The sequence below is a fragment of the Nematolebias whitei genome, chromosome 3 (assembly GCF_014905685.2).
Source record: "Nematolebias whitei isolate Nwh7 chromosome 3, NemWhi1, whole genome shotgun sequence".
In the NCBI taxonomy this organism is placed as follows: Eukaryota; Metazoa; Chordata; class Actinopteri; order Cyprinodontiformes; family Rivulidae; genus Nematolebias; species Nematolebias whitei.
Window position 1 is genome coordinate 8,972,162 of NC_056500.1, and position 19,184 is coordinate 8,991,345.

Consider the following 19,184-nt stretch of genomic DNA (forward strand, 5'->3'; position numbering starts at 1 on the left):
CAGTTTTTAAAGTGTTGTCATATTTCATTTAACTGACCTTGTTGTGCATAACTTGATCATAGTATTATTTTTTTTATGTTCTCAATCCAATCATTTTAGGGATTGTTAATAATTAGAACCATTACGTTTGGATAAAAGTGTTCATATGTCATTTCAGGCTATACGTCAGTCTGCTAACGGCACATGGGTTAGATTTTTTTTTCCAGAGCAAATGACACGAGCTGTTTTGTTAGAATACAAGCTTTCTGTAATGCAACGAGGCTCAGTAATCTTGCAACAAGTACAGTGCAGGAATCGTGTAAATACTGTTAAGGAAGCAACTTTGAACTTGTTTTTAATTGTTTACAACTTTGGAGTTGTTCTGACGTGTTGTTGATTACAGAAATACTTGTTTTACTTATAAAAAAAAATACAAACCATAATAGGCCTGCTATAGTTAAGTAAATACAATTTTATTTTTGATCATGTTAAAAGAAGACTGCTTCTAAAATGAACAGCTGAATAATAGTTTATTTTAATTAAAGATAATTTCACGATATTTTAAATTGTGTATTTGATATTTTGATTTTCTTTGTTTTAGATAACACATATTAACTTTTTTAACAATGATTAAGTGCACAAAAAGCTGACTTTAAATTGTAAATTTAATGTAAATAATTAATTGTGTAAAAAAAAATAAAATGGAATAAAGACAATGAAAACTCCCCTTTTTTCTATCGAAATATCGACGTTTGATTAAACGGACTGACGTTACCTTCAAGTCAAACATTGACGCATCTTAAGTTTTAACTGATCAACGCCTGTGGGGGCATTTATAGTATTACATGACGCATTTTATTTTTTTTAATTAATAATTAGATATGATATGAGTAAATTATTTCTTATTCATACAAATGTGGGCCTTTTCGGAGAGCAAAACAAAGCGGAAATGGAAAATTTTGAGAGCTACGGGAGTACTTGAACGCAGCATAACTATAGACAAAGTAATAAATTTAAGCTGTCATTTGACAGTAAGAGCAACAAAAATGAAAGTGAATCGGATTTACACCACGAAAGTTATGTTTTATTACTATATTTTGTGAAAATGATACATTTTCGGGGCTGTTCTTAACACGATAAACGAAGTTTTGTAAAAGGTTCAAATTCCTGACCACGTCAACTCTTCGGTCGTGGCTCCAACAGGAGTTGTCTCTGTCTGGACACAAAGAAAGACACAAAAAAAGACAGACATTTGGTGAGAGACACCCCTTCACCCACTGATACCTTTTTATGTTTCAGAGTTATTTTTATTCGAGTTGCTTCATGGTCAAACTTAGCCAAGCTAACTGTTAGCTTTAGGCTAGTTGATTTGCTACTTCCAAGCTGAGCTAATTCCACTTTTTAAATGTTTTTCTGATTTATTTGTTCGTATCGTTGATACTGAGAGAGAGAGAGACAGAGTAAAACTAAAGAGTTGTTAAATATGGGATTGGACTGTGCACAGACTTTACTTAAAAGACAAAAAGTCTAGTTTGAATTATGAACCACCCATCTAATTGTTACAATTTTGCAAGAATTATGAACATGAGGATTAAAACAGCTTTTATAAACGACTTTAATTTCTTACATTTTTATAGTTTATTACTAAAAGTTGCATCAGTTGCAAAAACAAACATAATTCGTCAAAGTAACAAATTCATACCATAAACCCAAAAAAACACTGTAATCCAATTACAACACTTTCAGAATCAGTATGCTACAAAATGTCAATTAGTAAATAGATGTCTAAAGAAACCTGCAGATTGCTTATACTGTAATCTTTTTTTTATGCAATCTCAACCTGAGCAGAATGGAGGTGACAGTGGAAAGAAATGACTCCCTTTTAACAAGAAGAAGCCTCCAGGTTCATTATGAGTGGCCGAGGACAGAGACACAGAAGTGTTGGACTGGGTGTAGTTTTTATGGAGACATCACCATAAAACCAGGTTAACGGCAGAAGTAACTGCAAGTCCATACATGGAGAGTGAGGAGAGAGTAAACGCAGCAAGAAGAAATGTGTCAGCTTGTCCTCCAGCAGTCTAAATAAAGCCAACATCTTTATAGGCTGAAACTACTGGGGACTAGTTGCTCAAAATTGTTAGACGTTTGCAAGAATGTTTTGCCAATTTTCAGTCTCAGTGAAATCTGAGTGTTTTCCACCGCACACGTGTCATTGTACAACTCTTGCACTCTGGATTTGTGAAAACTAAACTGTGAAGGGTTTGAGATGCTTGGGACAACTTTGCAACCGTTTTTAGATCATTTGTTGCGCAGCTCCTTTTACCATGTTCAAAATTTAAGAGACAAGAGTTTAACTGGTCTCCAGCAGCTGCAGCAAACTGAGATATTTGAAAAGTCGACGGTGACGAAGCTAAAAGTGTAGCTTGTGAAACGTATGGGCGTGCCTTGGCAATGTAGTTTTAAATGTGCACTAAAAAAAATGACCTTACGCACATGTAAGGGGTTCATGATCCATTGTTTTATGATTACTTGTATATAATGTTTTTATTATGCGGGTTGTATTTGTTGGGCTGTAGTTTATTTTTCAGGATTAACAGTTTTACTGCAGATGAACAGGAAGTTTGGTTGCAAACTAATGATGGTACTGGTGTTTTTGTTCTACAGAGATAGTTTCAGACACTCCTGCAACACATCTACGTTGTGATGCCTGCTTTCCTCTGACACAAAATGGACTCGGACTGCTTCACTGCTGATCACTCAGCGTCTGCACGTGCACTGTGTGATCTGGACCTTGCTGAAGACGCTTCAGATGGTGAAGTAAGTGTGACTGCAGCAGCTCATTCAGAAGCAGAAGATCTTGATTCTTTCAGTCTAATTGAGCCCCCACCTCTGGACTGGAAGTCAGATTCTTCTAGTGAAACAGGGTCTCCAGATGTTCTGGATGATCCTAGCGTCTGTCCAGCTGCTGAGAGCCTGGGTTTGAACAGTCTGGGAGAATCACTAACTCCACCTCTGGCTGTGAGAGACACATTGATTCAGTTTGACACAAACAACCAGCAGGTGCTTCTGGAGGACATAGATGTCAAATTTGAAGAGGACAGTAGAGCAGTTAAAGAGGCTACGCTTCAAGGCTTAGGGATTAAAGATGACCAGGAGATATTTACAGATGGTGAGAAGAAGGTCAGTAAGGAAGTTGGCGTTTCTGGAAGGAGACCAGGCGATGAAGATCACAGCCGTATTCACACCTTACTCTCTCAGCTTCAACTAATGCAGGAAGAAACCCATCCCGGTCCACCTGATCGCTCCCCCAGTCTGTCCGAGCAGGAGCCTTGTGCTCCCTCTCTGTTAGCAGAGGACAAAACTGGAACCACAGGCCTGCTGTTCTCTCAAAGCCACCACAGAGACCTGCTGGGACTGCTGCAGCGCACAGAGGTCTCCTCTACCCCCATGCCCTCCTGTCTGCCGCACAGAGGCGAGGTGGACGCCGTTGTGTCGGTTTCCTACAGTCGGGAGGATGCTCAGACGTTTTGGAGACACAACGGTCAGCGGCAGAGAGACGACTCCATCACCTCCCTGCCTGATGATGAGTATCCGGAGCCGGTGTGGATGAAGCTGGGAGAGGAGCCACCGGAGGACGACTCTGCAGCAGAAAGTGAACAGGTCAGTGCGAAAACAGCTAAAATGTAAACATTATTTAGAAAAATGTCACCTCTGTAAAAAAAAAAAAAAAAAAATCCTTTAATCCTAAATCAAATAAATGTAAGACAATGCATCATATCGCACATTTGATTTTTATTTTTGACAATTTTAGGCAGCTGATGACCACCCGTCATATAAAAATGGTGAGTTTGCTTGTTTTTCTACAAAAGCAAAATCTGTCAAACGTCTCGTTTGCTCTGGTTATTATCTTTATATATTATTTTGTGTAAATGTTCAGTGCCTGGGCCTTGTGACCCTGAAGACCTGTTGGACGGCGTTATATTTGGTGCTAAGTATCTGGGCTCTACTCAGATCAAATCAGACAGGAACCCTTCGACAAACGCTCGCATGACTCAGGCTCAGGAAGCTGTCGACAGAATTAAGGTAAATTTATCACCGATCTACCAAACCCTTTGTCTTATTGTAGGTAACTGATGAGCACCGTTAATTTAAACTTACTGTTTAATGTGATTTAAAAAAAATATGTATTTTTTTGACGCAGTGTGCTTTTTTGTTTGTGTAGGCTCCAGAGGGAGAGTCGCAGCCGATGACTGAAGTGGATTTATTCATCTCCACTCAACGGATCAAAGTGCTCTCTGCTGACTCACAGGTACCGTACTTGCCGCTGTACACGTTGCACCGCCGTGTAAGTAGCGTCAGTCCAAATATGTCTCATAAAGTAAAAAAAAAACATAAATATGTCGCTTTGCTGTATTAGTCGCATCTATTATGTGTCACCGCTGACCACCTGGAAACATGGGCCGGTGTTTTACCAAAAATCGATTGGCAGGAGCGTGCACGGGAGGACTTTAACAAGAATTTAACAAGATAAACACTTAAAAACAATTATTTGTTTTCTCGAAATTATAGCAAAGGTGTGTCTCAGTTGAGCTTTTCCTTAATAAATGCACTTTAATGGTCAAATCAGCTGCATTTCGCCGGGGCGGCGCGGCGAAATGCAGCTGATTTGACGTTTGATCCAGGAGTTCTGGAGCGAGACGAAGGTGGCTTTGTATGGCAAGTCAAGTGTCTCATTAATAGCCACTTTTACATTTTAATGAGACATTTGGCTTGCCATATTAGTTGAGGACCCTCTAGTGGCTGAAAACGGTAGTGTTCAATATTTCCCATGTCAGAATGAATGAAATTGTTAGATCTCAGCCAAAAATTAGGTTATAAATATGGGGGGGAAACGTATATTAGTCACTTCGTTGTATAAGTTGCAGGGCATGCTAATTTATGCAAAAATGTGCGACTTATACAATGAAAAGTATGGCGCTCTAAATTCATTAGACCACATGCTTTTATTGATGTTGATATTGATATATTGATATTGATTGTCTATCCTTATCAATGTTCCAACACATATTGAACATTATTATTGTGATTGTATATCTTATTTCTTTATATATTGTTTTTAACATAAAGGATGTTAGGCTTATTAAAGATAGGAATGGTAATGTTCTAACAAGTGAGGAGAGTGTGACGGGAAGATGGAAGGAGTACTTTGAGGAGTTAATGAATGAAGAGAATGAAAGAGAAAGAAGAGTAGAGGTCATAGAAACTGTGGACCAGGAAGTGGGAAAGATTAGTGAGGGTGAAGTCTGGAAAGCTCTGAAAAGAATGAAGAAGAGGAAGGCAGTAGGACCTGAAGACATACTAGTGGAGGTTTGGAAATGTCTTAGAGAGATGGCAGTGAAGTTTTGGACTCAAATATTCAATGGCATATTTGAGGGTGAGAAAATGCCTGAGGAATGAAGAAGAAGTGTGCTGGTGCCCATTTTTAAGAACAAGGGTGATGTACAGAGTTGTAGCAACTACAGTGGAATTAAGTTGATGAGTCACACGATGAAGATCTGGGAGAGAGCTGTGGAAGCTAGACTTAGACGAGAGGTGACTATCTGTGAGCAGCAGTGTGGTTTCATGCCAAGAAAGAGCACCACAGATGCCATCTTTGCTTTGAGAATGCTGATGGAGAAGTACAGAGAGGGTCAGAAAGAACTCCATTGTGTCTTTGTGGATTTAGAAAAAGCATATGACAGAGTGCCGAGGGAGGAGGTGTGGTGTTGCATGAGGAAATCTGGAGTGGCAGAAAAGTATGTTAGACTGGTACAGGACATGTATGAGGACAGCAGGACAGAGGTGAGATGTGCTGTAGGAGTGACGGACAGCTTCAAGGTGGAGGTGGGAGTGCATCAAGGATCGATTCTGAGCCCCTTCTTGTTTGCTCTGGTGATGGACCGACTAACAGATGAGGTCAGGCAAGAATCCCCATGGACTATGATGTTTGCAGATGACATTGTGATCTATGGTGAGAACAGGGAACAGGTGGAAGAGAACTTGTAGACGTGGAGGTATGCACTTGAAAGAAGAGGAATGAAAGTCAGCCATAGTAAGACAGAGTACGTGTGTGTGAATGAGAGGGAGGAGGTGGAACAGTGAGGCTACAAGGAGCAGAGGTCACAAAGGTGCAGGACTTCAAGTACTTGGGGTCCACTGTCCAGGGAAATGGGGAATGTGGTAAAGAGGTGAAAAAGAGTGTCCAGGCAGGCTGGAGTGGATGGAGAAAAGTTTCAGGAGTGATTTGTGACAAAAGGGTGTCAGCAAATGTCAAAGGAAAAGTTTACAAGACAGTGGTGAGACCAGCTATGTTGAATGGTCTTGAGACAGAGACATGGACAAAAAGACATGAGAAAGAACTGGAAGTGGCAGAAATGAAGATGCTAAGGTTATCCTTAGGAGTGACAAGGATGGATAAGATTAGGAATGAGATCATCAGAGGTACAGCACAGGTTGAACAACTGGGAGATAAAGTTAGAGAGAACAGACTGAGATGGTTTGGACATGTCCAGAGGAGGGACAGTGGGTATACTGGTAGAAGGATGTTAGAAATGCAGCTGCCAGGAAAAAGACAAAGAGGAGATATATGGATGCAGTTAGAGAGGACATGGAGGTAGTTGGAGTGAGGACAGAGGATGCAGAGGACAGAGTGAGGTGGAGGAGGATGACTCGCTGTGGAGACCCTGAAGAGGGAAAAGCCGAAAGAAGAAGAAGAAGAAGAAAGAAGGTTGTTTTCAACATTTAGGAACTTTTATGGGAAATCTTTTTATCTCTTGCTGCTGTTACACTTGAATTTCCCATCCGTGGGACAATAAAGACTGTTTCTATTCTATTCTATTCTATTCTGTGTTTAGTTTTACACTTGTTTCACTTTGTAGTGCCATTTTTAACAACTCTTTTTGAAGTTAATCGAGGTCTTCTGATGATTTCAGACAGATTATTTCTTCACTTTCTCCTTCGGTTGAAATACTTCTCTGGTTGGCCTTTTAGTGCGACACCTCTGCACCTTTCTCCACTTGTTGACTTTCCCGATCAGAAAACACGTTTGTTTTTGGTGAAACATATTTGCAGAGGAAAAGATGAGCAGAGTTAGCTCCTTTTATTAAACTTATATCCACCGCAAATGTAAACGTTCTTCTCTTTGCATGGAATGATAAATTAAAAATAGTCAAAACAATAAAAAATTCAAGTATATGTAAAACTCATATCTCAGTTGTAGGCTTGGCGCTCCTTGAAATAACCTCGCCACAGGTTTTGGTCAAATCTTGACAGTAACGTTTTGCACAGTCTCTCACAATCTTGTGCGATTTGTTTGCACTCAGAGTTCATGTTAGGGATGACTCTCAGCTACTGCCACTCCAAGTTTAAGCTCAGTATCTGTAAAATGGGTTATGGTGTTTCCATTTTTGTGGTGGCTAATGTTGATTAGCTGTTTTAGCCATGTTGAAATGGGGTGACTCCAAAAGTAAATCAGTTGTAGATACAGGTCCAATAATTTATTTTTTGAACGTTTTATTGCAATCTGTCTTGTTCTTGAGAAATTTTGTTAAACACACTTTGGTGCTGGGTGATTAAAAATGTATTTAAATAAATTTCCAGAGTAGTGCATCAAACTTTGTTCCGTTAGGATACAGACTAGCTTCATGGTCTTCAGGTCTTCAGACTTGTTTTGAACGATGTCGTGTTTTTTCCTGTTTCCACTCAGGAAGCCATGATGGATCACGCTCTGCAGACAATCTCTTACATAGCAGACATCGGTGACATTGTGGTCCTGATGGCACGGAGGAAACATAAAGGTCAGAACGGTGATCCTGCCCAGAGGAAGTGCAAAATGATCTGCCACGTCTTCTCCTCTGCAGATGTAAGTCAGGTTTGACGCCATATTTGATGTGATCTTCTGCTGCTCTTGTGGTTCGAATCCTGCGCTGGAAAATCTGTTCTGCTGTTGTTTAACACAATGGCTGTAGCGTGTCAGTAGTATGGTACAAACATGTGCACGGTGCCAGACAGTATTTAGAAGACTCCTGCTCTGCACGGTGGAGCACTTCTTCTCAGTTCTACTCAGGTTGTTCTCTTTCGGACAACATTCAACTTGGTCTGATTTCATTCCAACAGGAAGCCACTGAGGTCTCCTGAGTAAAAACAATTATCTGCCCTTTGTCCCAGTTTCCAACAAGTGGCAACACTGAATAGGAGGATGTAGAGTTACTTGTAGCAACTAATAAGTTGTGTGTGGCTGAGGGGTTATATCACCTCTTCAAGCAGTTTTCCTCCCTCAGCTTATTTTATGAAACATTTCTGCTGATTCAAATGTTTGATTTAACAAAGAGCTTTTTTATTTTCTGTTTGTGCAAATTCTGTTTGCTTCACTGTTGCTCTTGTCTGTCTGGGTTTTAAAAAAAAAAAAATTATTTGCTGCATCAGCATTCATACTGTTGGTTTCCTGTTTGGAGTTTCTTCCATCTGTTTTTTTTTTTTAGCTGAAACAACTTCAGCATACTTTGGGCTACTTTATTATTCTTATATCAAAACGTTCTGCTCAATCTGTAATTTTGTGCTTTGGCTTTTTGGTTTTTGTATATATATATATATATATTTTTTTTTTTGCTTTTCGATTTATTTAATTTAATTTAAAATGAAAATCACAACAAATTGTTTAGATATTTTCAGTTTCTTTAAAAACAATGTTCTCTTTGAAATCCGTTTCTCAGCTTTTAGCTACCATTTTCATACTGTCAGTTGCCATTCTGCTTCTTTTAGCTTTTAGCTACTATGCTGCATCTTTTAGCTTTTTGCAGCAGTTTTACTAATTTCAGCATCTGTTTGGCTACCTTTAATGAGAGTTTTGCTAATATTAATGCTTTCTGTCTTGCACAAGGAACACCTGAATAAGATTTTTATTTATTTTTAGCTCAGTAGTTTTTTTTTTCCTAACTGAAGAAAGTTAAAATAAATACAAATATAATCAGCATCCATCCATTCATCCATCCATCCATCCATCCATCCATTATCTTTTATCCGCTTCTTCCATTTTGGGTCACGGGGGTTGCCGGTGCTCATGTATATTCAGCATCTGTTTTTATAATTGTAGCTACGGTTTTTGGTAATTTGAGCTTTTGCATCTGTTCTGCTGCTTTTTCTTTTTGGCTGATGTTCTTTTCATTTTAGCCCATGTTATGCTCGTTTTACTAATATTTTATCTTGTTATAACTTAAACAACTTAAAACACTTAGCTTCTTTAGTTAAATCCGTAGCTTGGCACTCCCTCTGCATTTTTCTGTAAATATATTTTCTAGTTTTAAATACATTTCCTTCAGTTTTTATATGAAATAACTTGTACATTCCATAATGTTGCATTTTCCCCGAGTCAGCTTCGCCTTTTTTTTTTGTCTTCTGTGTTTTTACCAGGCTCAGATCGTAGCTCAGGCTATTGGGCAGGCGTTTGGAGTCGCGTATCAGCAGTTCCTCCAGGCCAACGGCATCAAGGCCAAAGATCTGAAGCCGGGCGAGTACAGCGACTACCTGGAAAGTCAGGAGCTCTACAATGGAGACCTGGCCCACTTTTCAGACTCGCAGAACCTTCGAGATGTAAGCAGAGTCATTTTGTATCTGCATGATGTGTATTTGTTTCTTCATTACGATAACACTTCAATGTAAAGGAATTTTACAAACTTCTGCTTTGCCCCACTTTAAATTACAAAATATTTGAAGGAACAAAAAAAAAACGAGGATAAATATGAGAGAAATGTCAAGAGTAACATACAGTAACTGTTGTAAATCCTAATTTCTTGTCTTGTGTTCAGATAGCCATCACCAAGGCTCCTGGAGAAATCTTGGGTCTGGCCGTGGTGGAGTCGGGGTGGGGCTCCATCCTCCCCACCGTGGTGGTGGCCAACCTCCTTCACGGCGGTCCAGCTGAGCGCTGCGGTGAGCTCAGCATCGGTGACCGCATCATGTCTGTCAATGGTACCAGCTTGGTGGGTCTGCCAATCAGCACCTGTCAGAACATCATACGGGTAAGGAGATGGATGCGCTCAAAGCTCGGTGAACTAATGCAGCTTCTCGAAAAATATCAGTCCAGAGTTCTGCTGGTTCTTACAGGCTTCCACCTGAACTTAATCAGACTTGTTCATTCTTTAGTTTGCTCTAGGTGGGACTGTGACTCCACTTATTGTTCATTTCATGCCATAAACAGTTTAATCTGACATTTACCCATATAAAAATGTTGAAAAGTCTTTATCAATGTTTTTAAACGTGCTTTGGTTTTTCTTTTTTCTTCCAAGTTTTTCCTGTACAGCTCCTCAGTAAAATTTTGTTCTGAACTGGTGTCAGATTTTTCTGCTGATCATCACATTTCATCATCTACAGGAGAGAATAAAGTTTCAGCTTCTACCTATTTCTGATTCCCTAAAATGTTCCCAAAGTTTTGCTTCTCGTAAGAAAACTTGTCGTAATCAAAGGCCTCGGATTCTTTAAAGGATTGCATATTGCCCTCCACCTTTCTTCATGGTTTTAAACTAAGATCATTTTTTGTTAAGATTCAAGGTTCTTTATTTGTCATTCGCACCCCATGTGGTACATGTGGTGGAACAAAATTATGTACACAGAGTTCCAGTGACGTCCAACAATAAAATGTAAAAGAAAAACAGCAATAAGATCTAAGATATGAACTAAAAACAACATCAACTAAATGTACAATAAGCACTAGTAGCATAAAAACAATACGCTGAACAGCAGCACGAACATGAGTCTGTGTGAACGGATGAGCACGCATGAGCACAGCAACATGAAACAGATCAGCAGCAACATGAAACAGATCAGCAGCAACATGTTGTGAATTTTCACTGTGATTATTCTGGTTAGAGATTCATGAGTCTAACAGCCTCAGGGTAGAAGCTGTTCCTCAGTCTAGTGGTTCTAATGTTCCTCAACCTCCTTCCTGAGGGGAGCGGGGCAAAAAGTGTGTGTGCTGGGTGAGTGGGGTCCTTCGTGATGCAGGTGGCCCTCTTCCTGCATCTGGAGGTGTAGACGTCTGTGATGTCTGCAGAGCTTTTCTTTCTGCAGCTGTGCAGCCTCCATGCCACACGTTGATGCTGGAGCACAGGATGCTCTCCACTGCACACCTGTAAGGAATAACAAAGTTGAAGCCTTTTCAAAACAATCTTGAATAATACATTGTTATGGTGTTTTGCAGACAATATAGTTTTGTTTTTCTCTTCATGAGCTCCTTAAAAACAGCTTTGGGAATGTCACAGCTTGTATTTTGTCATTGACCAAGGACCATATGCTGCCAGATGACTAGTCTTCACTATCTCACTGGTGGTATTTAGAAAATATCTGGGACAAGCTGGAATAGAACAGACATTTCTTTCCAGCGTTCTCAGATCACTCCTTCCATTCTTAAAGAAATGTGATACTGGTTAAAGAAGCAGGAAAAAAAGATGAGATATGGCGAGCCAGAACTTCTCACTTAACCAAACAAAGTAATGACGAATCTCTGCTGTCGAGTTGTCTTATCTGGCTTTGGTTGCTGTCTGTTCGGTTGCCACTGGAATCCCAACTGACAAAAGTATTTAAAGTAACTTTTTTTTTGGTCAAAATTAAAACTCTTAGAATAATTGTGCTATTTGTTTAAAAACAAAGCATAAAAAAACACCTTCTGGGTCTAATTTACTGAGCTTTGGATCAAAACTGGGTATCGCTAATTGCCAATGTCTGTGCATGTTTCTCTGGACTGTTAGCAAAATATCTTATGAACTTGGTGGAATAATTTAAATGAATCTCCCAGAAAGTAATCACTGGATATACATCTGCAAGATACAGTTTTTGAACTCAAATTTGGTGTAGCAGTAGCTGAGGATCATCCCCAACACACACTCTAAGCTCTAACAGATCAGAAAAAGATCTTGTATTAAAAATCAAGCTTTAACTTTTGGAATCAACTCTGTCCGTTAGCAAATGACCTCGTAACCACAGGATGGATTTTAATAAAATAAAAAATAAACAATCATTGGGTGTACATGCATCTGATCAAATTTTGAAGTCACCTTAATTCAAGATGGCTGTCACAGACAACTGACTTCACAAAATACATAAATGGTGACAAAGCAGCCAGTTTTGCAGATACTGAGCTAAATACTTGACGTGGAACAGTCATCGCTTTTACAGATAACACCATTTTGTTTAAAACGTTGTCTTTAACTGTTATCATACACATTTTAAAATGGCCATCACAGCTAATCAACCTGACCAAACTAAAATGGCTACAACTGAGTGATTTTTTTTAAAGATACTGAGCCAATATGTTTGGTAGTCGCAGACAATCATCCACATCACATGGTCTGAGAACTAACAGATCATGCAAGAATTTTGCTCAAAGCTTCGGCGTGCAGGAGGCGTGTGATATACGTTCATTGAACCTTTATTTATGCGGGCTAGCCTCATTGAGCCACGAGCACTCATTTACAAGAGGGACCTTAAAGTACAGATGTACTTGTACTTACTGTATATATGTACTTATATAACAATATATGGATGCCTAAATACTCCTGGAAAAATGGATTAATCATTATACCTTCTTTTGGGTGTGTTTGTGACTCAGGACCTGAAAAGCCAAAAGTATGTCAGGCTCAGCATTGTCCACTGCCCTCCGGTTACCATGGCGATCATAAGAAGACCCGATCCCAAGTTTCAGCTGGGCTTCAGTGTTGAGGACGGCATTGTATGTAACGTTTCTTAAAGTCTGGCAATAACAAAACCATCTCTTCAGCGGATCTTATTACTCCTCAGAAACAAATGTCTTAGCAGTCAATTTAATTTAACGTTACAGTTTTGTTGGGAAAATACCATTAACGTGACACATTTTTTGGGGGGAAATTTGACAAACTGAACAATGATAAACCACGCACAAGACTCTGTTTCTGATTAAGAAAGTTTCTTGTTGCAGATCTGCAGTCTGATGAGAGGTGGCATCGCAGAAAGAGGAGGAATCCGTGTCGGGCACCGCATCATTGAGATCAACGGGCAGAGCGTTGTTGCGACTCAACATGAGAAGATCATCCAGATCCTCACAAATGCTGTTGGAGAGGTGAGAAGATGTGAAATGGATACTCTGAATTTGTAATGTTCAAGAGAGAATCTCTTATTTATTTGTATTATTTGGCTTTTATTTGGTTTGAGCTTGGCTTTTTACTTATTCCCAACGTTGTATCATCTTTTTTTCTGTTTGGATTGTTTTTTTATTATTCATATCTGTTTTAATTTCACCCAAAGTCAAAGGCGGACAATGTTTATGCCTGCATCTATGTGTTCATTTTTGTCACTAAAATGTCTCATGAACCACTAAACAAATTTTATTGAAGTTTGTAGAAAATAATCTTTGGATGTTCATAGCAAATTGATCTTAAAAACACAATAAACGACTATTACACATTTAATTTTACAGATATCGAGCTATAGCTAGGTGTGGTAGTAGCTGAAACACATCCACAATTTGTACCCAGGGCGCAAACTTCACTGTCAACTATTTGGAGTTGGTGCTGTCTGTTTTGCAAAATATCTCTAGAACTGTTGGATGGATTTTTATACAACATCCTGGAAATATTAATTAAATGTACTTTAACGTTTGAAGCCAACCCATTTCATGATGGCTGTCACAACTTGTTTAACAAGAAGCTCAGTCAATTTGACAAACTTTGCTAAAATTTGACAGGTTAATAGCTGAGAGTCATTTAGTGTGACATATTGTGATATTATGAGATTGAGCAAAACAATATTTTTCAGGTTTGACCCTAAACTTCTACCACGTTGTCGTTTGAGCTTAGTCTAAAACTGTGGCGTAAAAGGCAGCACGCATGTGTGCTTTCCTTTAAGGAATTCCAGGCCTGTAATTTTTTTTATCTCTTGTTTGTTTTTTACTTTAATTAAAAAATTTAACTTTCTCTCTCAACGGCAGATACACTTGAAGACGATGCCAGCCTCGACGTATCGACTCTTGACGGGACAAGAGCAGCCAGTGTTTCTTTGAGCGCTTCTTGCTTCACCGTCCTGCAGAGTTCAAGCTACAGAAGCTTCTGCCAAGCTAAAAAAAAAAAAAACTTTATGCAATTTTATTACAGAGTAGTCACTGCTTTACATACCATGGACTGTTTTTTTCCTATAATATTTAAATCACACTGGAGTCAAAGAACAAAACTTGCAATGACGACAATAGAGGAGTGGCTTTCCATTTATATTTATTAGACATTTTAGAAATTTACCAGATGTTTTTTTGGTGAGTAACATTGAGTAAAACATGGCCGATCAGTCTTCCAGATTTAAAAGTATTTCTCATCTGATATAACTGTATTTGAAGTGGTGACTTCATTGAACCCAGATAAAAACCTTTGTGTGCTTCATTGTAATGAACTTGGTGTCCATCGTGTCCTCATACATATCAGCAAGTGTCTATCAAAAACTTCCGAGAGTGCTCTGTTTCATTCGTGCTGTGTTTTACTGACTGTGCTGATAGGCACAAGAAATGTCACTGCCTTGTATGATAATGTTCTGTTTATATTTTAAATTGTTTATATGAATGCTTATTAAAAAAAACATGTAATGAATTGTTATACTGTTATTTATTGAGAAGCAGAGGATGTAGGATAAGTTGCCATTATAAGTGTCTTTTTTTTTGGTGGGGGGGGGGGGTGCTTTAATACAGATGAGTTTATTTCAGAAGTTAGTACTGAACCATGTCCAGAAGAAAAACAAGTTTTCCCTATTTACTATAATACTAGACTATTTTATGACTACCAATAATTAGATATAACTGACAATACTCAAAACTACATTTATATCATTAAATGGCTTAAGTGATAACTTATTATTATGATTAACAGTAATAATACATTTATTACTGAATCAAAGATTGCTGGTACTGTATTACCTAAAGGTCTGTGAGTCAGTCATTGACAAGATCGCGACTGACCAATCAGCAGTTTTTCCGTTACGAAAATACGAGTTTTGACCAATCAAATTCCAATGGCCGCCTGTAGGTCAGCCCCTTTTGATGTGACTTGGCCAATCAGATGAGCCTGTGGGCGGGACTCTGCCGGCTACACCTGCTCTTATAAACATTAAGAAGTCAATGTCGAGCTACCGGTGTCCATCCACACCGTGAATAGAAGCTCGGAGGAGTTTTTAAAGACATAATTTTACTGGAGGAAGGTAATTATTAACTCGATATATACAATTTAAAGCCTTCTAGTGTTTTTTTGTTTCCTTTTAGGATGGGTTTGTTAACTCTATACAGTGTCACTGTGCGATGCTAATGAAAGAAAGCTAGCGTTTACAGACAAAAATGCACTTTCCCCCTCAGTTTATTGCGAAGATACTTATTTTTATTGAGTGCCTGTCATGTTGCTGTCTTTATTATTATTTACAGCAAATACAGCTTTGAAACAAGGTATGGGTGTAATGACATAAAGTAAAATAGCTTTCACTGATGTCTAAATGAGTCTGCCTTGCACAGAAATCGTTTCTGTACAGACATTTTCTTGAAACCTGGCACATAGTTTCACTGCAGTGTATTGCCTTTGTTTACTTTATTTGAGTATTTTATTCTGGCAGATCAAAAGTGTGTGTCTTGGATTGCGACTGGCAATATAAGCTGTTTGGATCAGGTCCAGGAGGATTTCCACAAGAAGCAGGGATTGCTTTTGTGGAGCAGATTACAAGGGCACCAAAGGCAACTTTTACTCTCCACACGCACACAGGAAGCCAGGTTGAGTCTTCAACACTTTGGTCCCAGAAGCAAGGATGAAAATATCTTGGAAAACAAATCAATAATTCTTCAAACCAAGCCTCTTCAAGTCAAATATCAGAAAGTCAAGTCAAAGACTTCAATCAGCTTAATTTTTTTATTTATTACAGTATATGTAATTTTTGTGTTTGTAAATTTAGGCATCTTTCAATTAAATTCAAAAATACTTTATTAATCCCAAAGGGAAATTAAGTGTCGTAGCTCATCATCCTGGTTTCATTGGAGAGTTATAGATGCTGATAGCTGTGGGCAGGAAGGATCTCCTGCAGCGACTCCAAAGAATCTGGCCACAGATGCCTATCTGTCCACACAGTTTGCTGTCAGATCCGGCGGTCCTCCTGGGCAGCAGGACTGCCGGAATGCCGGGCTGAATTCCTCCCTGAGCCAAGCTCATCGTTGCCACAGTCAGACAGCTGAAGGTGCAGGGGGATGATCCCGGTCCTCCCGTTGTCGCGAGCTGAGTTTCCCACCAGCTCCGGGATTTCAGCAGACAGGTACTCAAGCACCACCGCCAGGTTGACGGGAATTCATCCACGGCACCTCCTTTTCAACTCATTTGGGATTTAGGGCTGTAGTTGAGGTATATGAGCTTTTGAGGTGTTAATCAGCTGCTCCTGGTTGTTAAAAAAAAAACACCTTGTTGCCATGGTTATGCATCATAACCAATGCCCCAAAGTAAAAAGGTTTCGGTAAAAATCCTTCCAGCTGCACAGCATCCGATACCAGAGGAAATAATCATCCGAAAAAAGCAATTTGCATCCAGAGAAAAGAGGAATTAAAGTTTTCAAACGCAATAACTCAGAATGAACGTAACGGAGCTACTCCAACATGCAGCACACAACTTGCTCAGTCTTTTGTGCTATTCTGTTTTTCCTAAGAGGAAAAACGGAAACAGCTAAACACAATAAAGTATGGAATACTAAATATATCACCAACAAGAATGCAACAGTTCAGCTTATGTGCTCTGCTGTTCCATCTCTGTTAATTTAGTTGTGTGTGTTTTTAAATCAGAATATTATTCTTTTGTTCTTCAGGATGGTGAGGTAGCTGCTGAACACCATGGGTTTTTTTAGACCATTATACCTCCTGCTCTGGAAAAACATCACATATCGCAGACGGAACAAGGTACTCACATTTTTACTTTACATATTAATTTTTTTAACTGTTGATTCTCCAATACGCATTTATCAAAGACACCCCAAATAGTAAATACCGGTCAACTGTTCTTCGTTTAAGAAGAATATACTTGTAAAAGCCAAGAGTGGGGTGGAGGAGGATGACTCGCTGTGGCGACCTCTGAAGAGGGAAAAGCCGAAAGAAGAAGAAGATACTCGTAAAAGCCACAAAATTTGTAGTTTTATTTAAGAACTGAATATGTCTGTTGTTAAGTTAATTTAATTAATTTTTTTTGTCAGAACTGCAGCATGAACGCTGAGTCCTGAATGACTTTGCTGACATTTGATGAAGAAGTTGAAGCAGATTTGTTAAAACTAAAAGAAACAAAATACTATATAAAGGCTTAAAGTGCCAAATGCACCAAAAAGCCAACCATAGAATAAATGTAGCCAAAAACTAGTTATAAGCTAAATGCATCTAAATGTTAAGAATAAGCTAAATGTATCAAAATGCGAGTTGAGTAGCAAAAGGCTAGCTAAAAAATTAAAGCAGCAAAAGGTTAATACAAGCTAAAAGTAATAAAAGCTTAAAATCTCAATGCAACAAAATGCTAGCAAAATATAACAAGAAGCTAAAGATAGCCAAAGGCTAGATAAAAGCTACAAGTAGCAAAACACTAGCTAAAAGCAAAAGTAGCAAAATTCTAAGTTGAAAGCAACAAAAGATTAGGTTAAAGGTAAAAGTATCAAAAAGCTAGCAAGAAGCTAAAAGTAGCAAAGCCCTAGCAGAAAACTAAAAGTAGAACAGAAGACAAACACAGCAACTGCGCTGAAACAGATGTTAGATGTTGGTAAATACAGCAATTGTAAATTAAGTTATATATTTTGAAATGAAGTAAAAGTTACAAAAATAAAAGTCCTAGCTCCTTGTCTTCTGTTTGAGCTGAATGTTTTAACTAATGAAAGATAAAACACAAAATATCCAGATGTTGTTAAAATTAAAGAAAAGCATACAGAAATTTAAAATAAAAAAAAGGAAAACAAAAGTATGAATATTGAATAAATAAGCGTGCTAAACACTGTCCAACCCTTTTCTCTTTTGAGTAAGCATTATTTATTATTTATTGTACTCCAACAATTTTCAGTCAGGTCATCTGGACAGTTCCTTTTTTTTGCTGAAACGTTTCACCTTCCATCCAGAAGGCTTCATCAGTCAAGGAAACACACAACTGTCCAGATGACCTGACTGAAAATTGTTGGATTGTATACCTGGATTATTGAGCATGGACTTTTTTGGTTATATATTATGCAGTTTTTTAATTTTCCCCATTCTCTGCAGATCCAGCTGATCATCGAGATTTTATGGCCGCTCTTCCTCTTTTTAATCCTCATCTCTGTCCGTTCGTCAAACCCTCCTTACAAACAAGGACAATGTAAGGGATTCGCTATATAACATGTTTTTTGTTGTTGTTGTTGTTTTTTTATACACATTCTTATGGGTTTACTTGAAATGGCTTTTTGCCAGCAGGCTAAGGAAGATGGTAAATGGACTGTACTTACATAGCACTTTTCTATCTGATCAAGACACTCAAAGCACTTTTCAACACAGTCTGTGCCATCATTTCATACAGCACTCTACTAGATCTCTACAAAGCTAATCTGAACCTGTAGAGACTAATCAGTGCTTTGAAATCACATTCATACAGCGAGAGGGATACCTGTGCCATGTATTTACCTCTGTTCTTCTAACATACCTCAAAGCAGTCTGCTCCTCTTAACTTACTTTTTATTATATATGAATGTTTCTGTGCCCTGAGATGACTTCTGTGGTGACTTGGCGCTAAACAAATAAACTGAATTGAATTGAATTGAAATACCACATTCTCGACCTTTTTTAGGAATTCCTTGGTAAAAACTAGGTCACATAAAAATGTATTACATTCATTAAAAAAGAGCACAATGATAAACATTTATTTTGATAACTACAGTATATCTTAGCAACAAAAAAAAAATTAAGACAGAACGGTGTATACGTTAGTTCCTCGCTACTTCGTGGTTCATTTTTCGCGGACTCGCTCTTTTGCAGTTTTTCAAAGTAAGATTGGACATGACACAACTGGCTGATTTAAGGATGAGCCGCACGATTGGCATGGATTTTTAAAAATTTAAATAAATTATTTTAAACTATTTAGCACCTGCTTCACTTGTGTGCAGCCCACAGCTGCAGGAGAAGCTTCCTCCTGCAGCATGTC

The 19,184-nt window shown here is 38.5% G+C and overlaps 2 protein-coding genes across 2 annotated transcripts in view; both read left to right on the forward strand.

The window, feature by feature from the left end:
- Positions 1-1,122: 1,122 nt before the first annotated feature.
- si:ch73-40i7.5 (amyloid-beta A4 precursor protein-binding family A member 3) lies at positions 1,123-14,441 on the forward strand. The gene is made up of 11 exons (XM_037674498.1): positions 1,123-1,234; positions 2,644-3,639; positions 3,791-3,821; positions 3,917-4,062; positions 4,202-4,288; positions 7,724-7,879; positions 9,427-9,606; positions 9,822-10,034; positions 12,620-12,739; positions 12,965-13,105; positions 13,973-14,441. Exons 2-11 carry the CDS (start codon positions 2,707-2,709, stop codon positions 14,042-14,044), a joined length of 2,079 nt encoding a protein of 692 aa, XP_037530426.1. The 5' UTR covers positions 1,123-1,234; positions 2,644-2,706; the 3' UTR covers positions 14,045-14,441.
- A 2,435-nt stretch (positions 14,442-16,876) lies between these two features.
- abca7 (ATP-binding cassette, sub-family A (ABC1), member 7) overlaps positions 16,877-19,184 on the forward strand; it is a 40,292-nt gene continuing 37,984 nt past the window's right edge. Inside the window, exons 1-2 of the mRNA XM_037674499.1 lie at positions 16,877-16,942; positions 18,272-18,365. Of these exons, the coding sequence (XP_037530427.1) occupies positions 16,877-16,942; positions 18,272-18,365 (160 nt within the window). The remainder of the gene's footprint in view (positions 16,943-18,271; positions 18,366-19,184) is intronic.